Here is an 8,791-nt window from a genome sequence, read left to right on the forward strand (position 1 = left end):
AGATTTCTTCAGGCATCTCCACCATGCAATTACACAGCCAAACATTTACCATACACACCTTGCTGTCCATGCATCACTTCTATTTTTCTTTTGGAACATAAACATTACTATATTTGTTGAGCCAATGGGTAGGATATATTCATTTGTCATGCATGATTCATACTTTACTAAATCTTTCTACCATACACACCCTGACATCCACATATATTTTCTTCTGTTTCGTCCGAAGTTTCATTAGTTCAGAAACTAGAATTTTCTTTTTGTCAAAGAATTATTAACTTAACTTTCAATGACAGGCCAAAGTCTTGATGTTCAAGGTATTTGTTCCTTGCCAAATTAATTTGTCCTCAACATGCAAGTGCAAAATATGTAGTCTGAAAAGGGCCTTGTGCATGCACGAGGTCTAATTTCTTTAATCTGGCCGGAACCATTAGCTAACTAAGAAAATAATATTTATAAGTCATGGCAAAATTGCGGCTGTTTAGTTAAATAATTGTTGTTAAGTCACCCTGCTCTTTTGGTCCGGGATACATATTGCACAACTCTCGGATTTGGTCAGGCATCTCGACCATACAATTACACAGCCAAACATTTACCCTAATCTAGATATCGAGTAATTAGTACATGAATGAATTCCAAAAATTTTGTTTTCCAAAAAAGTTCTCCAGTGATGTACTGACACGGATGCTATTGGTTGGAAGGGTGCAAGCACTCCAGTTGTTGTTTTTAGCCGAAGTATATGTACACCACATTTAAAATTCTATATTTTAACATGTACAACAAGTTATTATAGCCCAAAACTTGTTAATATAATATATAGAGGGTGATTATAGATCAAAGATTGATCAACATATTATTTCATACATTGGTCATGTTGTGAGTTCAACACCTTTACTAGCTAGTTAAGGTGTTTCCATCACTAATCGGTCAGTTAATGAACAGACATCATGTAAAATTTGTGGAATGTTTATTTATACAGTTAAGCGACTCTTTTTTCCTTTTTATACAAATCGACTTACTATCAAACCAATGCTCCTAGTCGTTCGGAAACTCTTGAAACATCTATGCCAATTCTAGTGCTGAAGGCCTGCACAATAACAAGAGAGAAATTTATGAAATTAGTTAACTTAATTTGATGCAAATTAGACAAATTTATAATTTGATATTAAGATGGAAACCAATTCTCCATCACACAATGCAATTTTTTCCAGTCGCGCCTAACTAAATTTAGCACATACATTCTGGCCACAAGAGCGGGACAAACAATATATAAGTAAATAATGAAATCAATTAAGACGTGTATGTCACGTTGTGTGCATCCAAGATTGTTTTCAAACTTCTGGGCTAGCTTCCGCGCTTCTTTTGTTTCTTTCTATCGTTCTATAGCCCAAGAAAATGATTGGAGAGGAATCTATAGTTCTGCAGTTCCACATATGCACAGGGACACTCTTATATTTTCTTTTATGCCTTTTACTTCTATATATGTCGTTAATTCAATTTAATGTTACATTAGAAACTAACATTAACCATCAGGTAAGTATGGACACATATTTTAAATAATGCTATCACTCCAAGGTTCCAAAAAGGAAAAAAAAAGATATTTTGACACAAAAACCAGTTTATTCAGAAAATAATGCTTTTAATGATACAATTTTCATGCTGCATAAACTATATTTTTTTTGGTATAATTAATTATTGGTTGAAATCTTAATCCTAGGACTCGCGTGCGCATTACATTTTGCAACATATGTACGTACCCGGGAGTGTATAGTGTAGAATATTCTGTGGGCAGAAGTAGAGTCATTAGCATTGATGATGACGGCCCCTTCTTCCTCAAGAATTGTAATCACCTCATGGAGCTTGATAGGCCTCTCTGTGCTGCATATCAGTCTCACCTCCATGCTTGCATCGCCGGGTTGCCGCACCTCCACTACTAGTGGCGATGCCTCCAATTTTTTCCCTCCTTCTGGTGACCCCGCGCCGCCGCTCGTGGTAGCAGTGATAATGGGTGTCGCGATGCCACTAACTCCCAGTAAGGTAGCCATGGCTTGTATAGAGGTCTTCTTGTGTTGTAGCTCATCGACCTTCTCCTTGAGCTTCTTGATGTATGATGCCGCCACATCCAGGCTGCCTAACTGGGTCATTGTATCCTATATATGCATTAAAGGCACAATAATATTAACAGATTAGGGAGTGCTTTTTTTTATTGTATGACATGATTTCCTTGGTTGATAGCCATTCCTTTCCTAGATAATGGAAGAGTTGTATTTTAGTCCAGTCTATTTATGATGATGCACACAATTACGCATAACAAACCTTTTGGATTTCAATGTTTATTATTCATATTATGTCGAGTAAAAATCCATAGTTTTAAACAATGCGCGTTATAGCATTTAGTGGGGCATCATGCTAAGGCTCTTAGCATCAATTAGCATGCTATAGCGCAATTTAGCACGCTATAGCACCAGTTTAGTGTGCTAACGCTCTTGCCACTATTTGCCATAACCCACTATTAGAAAACTTTGCGTAAAACCAATTGTCGATTTTCTTTAATCCATGGTGTCTTTGTACTCTGCACTTGTTTTCAGCAGTACCTCAGACATGCCATGAGCTTCAAAAGTAGTACCTAAAGTGAACATAAATCTCCAACAAACACAGTTAATTGCCATTCGGCACTTAAATATTTAGAATATATAAACTCATCTATTTATGGACAGGATGAGATGACAGTATAAACATGGAGAGCTGGAGAGAAACAACTAGCTAGCTATCACACAGTAAGGTTATATGCAATGAGCAAACAATAGCATGTGAAGAGAGAAGCATATTCTTGATTAGTTCTTAGTTCTTACAGCGTGGGGGAAGTGTTCTTTTGAGATGAGGGACGCGAGCTTCCCGCAGAGCGCCTTCATGCGCTGCCTCCTCTCCTTCTCCGAGGCCTTCTTCTCAACAGGTACCGCCCTGCTGCCCCTCGCCCCGGTCCTCTTTCCGCCCCTCACCGGCTTAGCCTTCACCTCCATCTACCTTAGCAGGGAGAGACCGATCGGAAGCCGCGGTCTTAATACTCTAGATCGAATTGTAAACGTAATGAGGAAGGAAATACCGAAGTGCAGGCAGCTGCTAGCCTCATGCCGGCAGCTAGCTAGGTAGGATGCGATGGAGGAGGAAGAAGGAGTGCGTGGTAAGGGAAGGCCGGCCCGAAGGGGATCTGAGGATATATTGTGCTACAAAATGTGTGTACATATCTACGAGGTATATGTGTGGCTACAGTAGTGGGTGGAGACTGATGGAGAAATTTCAACGGAGCTTTGTTGTTATTGTTGTTGTTTGTTATGCTTATTAGCAGCAGCGTACGAACGTATTGCAGAGCTCCGTGTGTTTGGGTGACAAAGGTGACAGCAGCGTGTGCATGCATGGATCCATTGCAATTATTGGTTAAACACACGTACGATCGAACGTATAATTCTCGGCCGTGAGCGATATGTCTTTGCAGGTAGCATGCATATGCATGATTGAGTGCAAGTGGGAGTGGGGCTACTGCCATTGGTACCTAGCTAGGCATTATTTGTCGCTCTTCACCACAATAAACTTACTGTAAGAAAAGAAGATGGGTAAGATCCATCGTTACAAGGATTGCTGGTTGAAGAGGGAAATTAATTACTCCCTTAGAGCAAGGCTAAAAAACTTGATTGTACAGATCACCGCTTATTTTTTTGCGTGGTACACCACCACTGTCATTTCTTAAGGCTTCATTAGCTCGGTATTTACCCCGCTGAACATTTAGATTCGCTAAATAGGAGCCATGCTGATCCATGTCTTTGTTGTTCAACTCATCCATTAGTCTTATCTCTAGAGTTTTAGCGGACGTTGTAAGCATTAGTTAAAGTTTCTTTGACGGGTAAAAGTCTTTATTTCATATAATGGTCATATCGTTTACATCACCCGCAAAAGAAAAAGGTCATATCGTTTACAAAGAGATGAGAAACAAAATCAGGGATTCTTCGCCAAACTCCAGGCCACTTGGTTTGTTTCCCTAAAGCAATGCTTGAACCACCGTATTTGCTCTCCTAGCCGTAGATTAGGAACAGTATAGCTACAGTGTTTACTGTCCTTGTTTTCCTCTCGTCTCTGGCGGCTCGAACCCTAGCCACCGCTAGGGAGAGGACGATCTTCCAACGCCGCTCTTCGGCGGCTCCCCTCCACCGGCGACCTCGGTCGTCGGTGGTGAGGGGGGTCGCCGGATCCACGCGTGTGGATCGTTTTTACTCTCTTGTAGTTTAGGTTTTTAGGTTGTTCATCGTCTTTGCTTCGGCGGCGACGATGACAACGCTGAATAAAGATTTTTTGGATCCTTCCCTGACGAGGCCATCGGTCCTATGGTTGGGGATGGATTTGGAAACCAGTCTGTTCAAGCAAGGATGGCGTGGCGGCGGCGGCATCCTCGTGGTGGACCTGTGTCCTCGGGCTCCGCCGTTGCGACGGCGTTTGCTCCAGCGTCGGCGCGGAGCTTGGGAGGTAGTCCAGGAGCGGATGCAGATTGTGGTCTGCATCGACGACATCTGAAAGACGGAGCATGTGCTGGGCTCGTGGTTGGTGGATGGCAGATATGGTTTCCTCCTTCGGCGTTTTAGTCGTGGTGGGTTGCTAGATCTGGAGTTCGATGGCGTGTCTGGGGTGTTGCCCCGATCTGATTCGTTCAACGGTAAGGGTTTCACTTTTGGTGAGCCACCTTGGAGGTCCGTAAAGCTGCATATCAGCGATGGAGCCGCGTCGAGCTCGGGTCAGGAGGTGCTTCGTCATTCTTTTCTTCGGTGGCTGCTGTGGTGGTGCCGGAGGCAGGTGACGGACGTTGGTGTCAAGCTCAGAGATGTTCTGTTATCTTTTCAGTTTTGTTATATCGGTCTTTACGTGACTTGTACTTTGTTCTTTATGATATGAATGAGACACGTATTACCATGAAAAAAAAGCTACAGTGTTTACTCTTGGGAAACAAAACCCACGCACGTTTTTCTGGTGGCCGTATGCTCAGGCCCCAGACCACGTTGTGGACCCAGAACAAGGGAGGTGCATGCCAAATTAAGTGCATCATGTACTGCCATGGCCATCCACGCCACGTTCTGGACCATGTACTACCAGGGCCATCCACACCACGCTCTGGACCATGGACCATGTACCATGTACCTTGCTCAGCCCCGGAGGTCCAGACCATGTACACAGGTTGCAAATTCTAGTATAAAGGGTATGTACAATGCATAACCTCAGGGTGATGTCTCATATGCTATGTAGGATCGGCGATGTCAGTAAAAGTATGTTTGGATGGAGCGGCGTGATCCCCTACGGAGGCGGGTGCTTGAAAAGAAAATTTTGGTCTGGTCCATAAAGCTGGAAAAGTTAAAGTGAAGAATATGGATGCATGTGTAGTGGGACTCTACTTTTTATTATTTGATGAGGCCCACTAGTAGTAGTTTGCATTGGGGAGAAAAAAATCAATATATGTGCTTGAAGCTATTTTTTGTCATGAGACATCTGTATCCACGTGCCACCATTATACATATCGTAACATCACTATCACAAAAATGCTTTGGGCTAGCCATCACTTTGCAAGTTTGCATCATTTTTGGAATCTGTGCATGCTCGGTTTAGTCAGACTCAGTTAACGCAGACTCTAAACAATGTTACTCTATGCAGTTGGAACCCAACTTGTACCTAACTGTAAAGGTTAAAAACAAATCGATAGCTAATTGAGCAGTAAAAGTAAAAGCAAATATGAAAGAGCAATTTTGTATGCTTTTATCGATGGAAGAATGGATCAGGGGCATATGTTCACACGAGGTATCTCTCTAGAAAAGAAGGCAAACGACATGGTCACAAATTAAAGTTGGACAACTGACAAGAATAACAACGAGTATGACTATGATCATTCATGGCATAATCTCACATAGGCTTTATGTCTGGCATAAGTAGAGTATTAAACCAACTGCATGTACTACTATTACTCCACCCCAAGATTGCTATCCTGGGTTCCGAGCACTAAAATATGCTATATTCAACGAGAATGACGTTTTGGCTCCCGGGAGCGCGCGCTCCCGCGTGAATAGTAAACAAAAAATATAGGAAATATTTTAAAAAATTCTTGAATTTTTCTTGTAGATGTTCGTGTTAGTGTCGCAAGCATCCTTGAAAATTTTCATGCGAAATAGAGCAGTGGTGTTCCACCGGTGAAGAAAACAAATTTAGGGTGACATTTTGGGGTAACATTTCTTTTTTTCTTTTTTTTTTGCACAAGCGGAAATGTTTAATTTTTTAGCTTACAAATTTGGTTGTGACAATGAACACGCAGAATTTTTGCTGGAATTTTTTTTTGACATTTGAAAAAACAATGTCATGGGCAGTAGCGCGCGCCTGCCGGGAGCACCAATGGATTCCCCATATGCGACACAAAAACAATATTGGACAGAAGTGCTAACTTGATTACTCGGCTTTCAATCCTTTTACAATGATGAACAAAATTGGACAAGAATACATATTACATAACTAGGTCCAAAAAACAAAAATAAATATATTTCTTGCACACATGTTGCTAGGAATAGGCCCGATATATCAGTAGATTCCCGATAAATCGCTTGTCGGCATAATCTTATATATCGGTCACCCCCTGAGTAGTGATTAATTTGACGATAAATCGCTGAATCAGATGATTTTTTGAACAATGGTCCTTGGACTGTCCCTCCATGGCATCTCCTAAACGGGGCCCTTTTGATCTTATTCATTCATGGATGGAAGATATCCATCAACATGGATGTGAGATACCCCCAACTATTTGAAGCACGTAAAAAGTCTTCACCAAGCCAATTGTGTTTGTGATTATCTCAAGTCCACCTCTTTAGTTTGCACTTGCATGTCTTTACTTTCTGTTGCCTATTACTTTTGGTTTGCACGTGTGCATGCTCTATGGATTGCCAGAAAAGCCTATAATCGGACAAGAAATTAAAACTTCAGAAAGAGTCCATTATTTGGCTTAGTAGTCTATTCACCTGCCCTCTAGACATACTTATCGATCCTAAAAGTGGTATCCAAGCATTGGTCTGCTCTACAAGTTCCTCCATTAGCGAATCCTAGGAAAATTGACCCTTTGGTTTGGCTTTACCGCCTAGGAGAGTACGGTATCTAATGGATAGTCTTCGATGCAGAGTTCCTATATGTGTTTGCTCTAATTATCAATCTTGGAAAGTTAAATACCCTAGCTTATATGAGGAACGTGACTTTCTTGATATCATTGAAAATCAATATGTACCTCTGTTTGGGACCTGATGTTTATCAGCCCGAGCTCAAATGAGCTCGGGCGAACAGTAAATTCAAAAAAATCTGAATTTTTCTTTGGAAAACATTGACGATTTTTTTTGGATGCTTGCAAAATTTCATAATGAAAGAACATTCACGGAAGTCGTGGCAAGAAAACAAAAACAAAATCAATGCTACAATAGTGCTATTTTCAAAAGCGTTTTGGAGTGATGATTTTGTTATTTTTTCCACCACTTTCACGAATGTTCTTTCATGATGAAAATTTGCAAGCATGCAAAAAAAATTATCAATGTTTGCCATGAAAGTTTTTCAGAATTTTTTTTAATGTATCTTCATCTTTTTTTTTGAATTTACCATTCATCCCGAGCTCATTTGCACCTAGGGGTTGAATATGACTTTCGCTCTGTTGGATCCTAGTCATCTTACTTCTAAAGAAGAACTTAATATGATATGTAATGCTAGAGCTACACAACTTACTGTTAGAGGCATTAATGATCATGTACTTAGAAAGTTAACTGACTTTGACAATGCTTATGTTGTTTGGAAGGAATCGGACTAATGCTATTATGGCTCTCCATATTATTCTCTCAAAAATCCTGATGAATTTCTCCATAAGGCTATGGCAGTTTTGAAGATGAAGGACGAAAACGATCCAAGCTTTGCGCAGCAATTGCATGAACTCAATGCACTCACTCGGGAGAAAAGCGATGTCCCTATCATTGTCAATATCCTTTCACCAGCTCTTCTAATTCATTGCATAAGTGAAAAACATGGTGTTGGAGAAACTAACAATGCAGGCAATCATAATGACTATGATGTCGATGGAGAAGATGAATGTGATTGTATCTTTAGGTGTCTCATGTCAAGATCTCACAAACACAATTCTCCCGGTGCAATAGAATGGGTACTCGATAGCGAGTGCTCTCACCACATGAACGAAGATAAATACAGGTTCCAAGAACTCCATAAGAATGATAGATCAAGAAGAAATTTCACCTTTGGAGACAATTCCGAAGGGAAGGTATACGCTCTTGGTAAAGTGATCATATCTAGACACAACTCAATCAAAATATCATGCTTGTTGAATCACTTGGTTACAATCTTCTTTCCATTGCAAAACTAACTGACTATGGATTTTGTGTGCTAAGTTGATTGTCAAGTCTTTCGCAAAGATGATTGTACTATGGTTCTTACCCGTGTTCTTGAAGATATTTACGTTATCATTTTTTCACAAGGATCAAGAGTTCGTACATGTCTTATTGCTAAATTTGCTTATGGATGGCTTTGTCATAGAAGGCTTGGACATGTAGGGTTGTGCAATCTCAACAAGTTGATCAAGAGTGATCACGTATTGGGTGTGAGAGATGTCATCTTTGACAAGCAGGGGCGGACCCAGGATTGGGCCAAGCCCAGGGCCCCAGACTAGTACAGTGTTGACACAGTGCACAATATGCTACAGCCCATGAAGTAAATCATCCTCACGCCCCAG

General features: G+C 40.9%; 1 protein-coding gene across 1 annotated transcript; it reads right to left on the reverse strand.

The window, feature by feature from the left end:
- Positions 1 to 1,021: 1,021 nt before the first annotated feature.
- On the reverse strand, positions 1,022 to 3,020 carry LOC119274224 (transcription factor bHLH167-like). Its single transcript, XM_037554885.1, has 3 exons — positions 2,853 to 3,020; positions 1,758 to 2,150; positions 1,022 to 1,087 (listed from the first exon to the last, which is right to left on the reverse strand). The coding sequence occupies exons 1-3, from the start codon at positions 3,018 to 3,020 to the stop codon at positions 1,022 to 1,024; spliced, it is 627 nt and encodes a 208-aa protein (XP_037410782.1).
- Positions 3,021 to 8,791: the final 5,771 nt, after the last annotated feature.

Source organism: Triticum dicoccoides, chromosome 3B (genome assembly GCF_002162155.2).
Source record: "Triticum dicoccoides isolate Atlit2015 ecotype Zavitan chromosome 3B, WEW_v2.0, whole genome shotgun sequence".
Taxonomy (NCBI): domain Eukaryota; kingdom Viridiplantae; phylum Streptophyta; class Magnoliopsida; order Poales; family Poaceae; genus Triticum; species Triticum dicoccoides.

Bases quoted from the DNA above. Each gene is read 5' to 3' on its own strand.
- LOC119274224 (XM_037554885.1), bottom strand. From the start codon at position 3,020: ATGGAGGTGAAGGCTAAGCCGGTGAGGGGCGGAAAGAGGACCGGGGCG. The intron at 2,151-2,852 runs GTAAGAACTAAG...ATGCATATATAG, and splicing joins AAGAACACTTCCCCCACGCT to GATACAATGACCCAGTTAGG. The intron at 1,088-1,757 runs GTACGTACATAT...GTTATTGTGCAG, and splicing joins TCTACACTATACACTCCCGG to GCCTTCAGCACTAGAATTGG.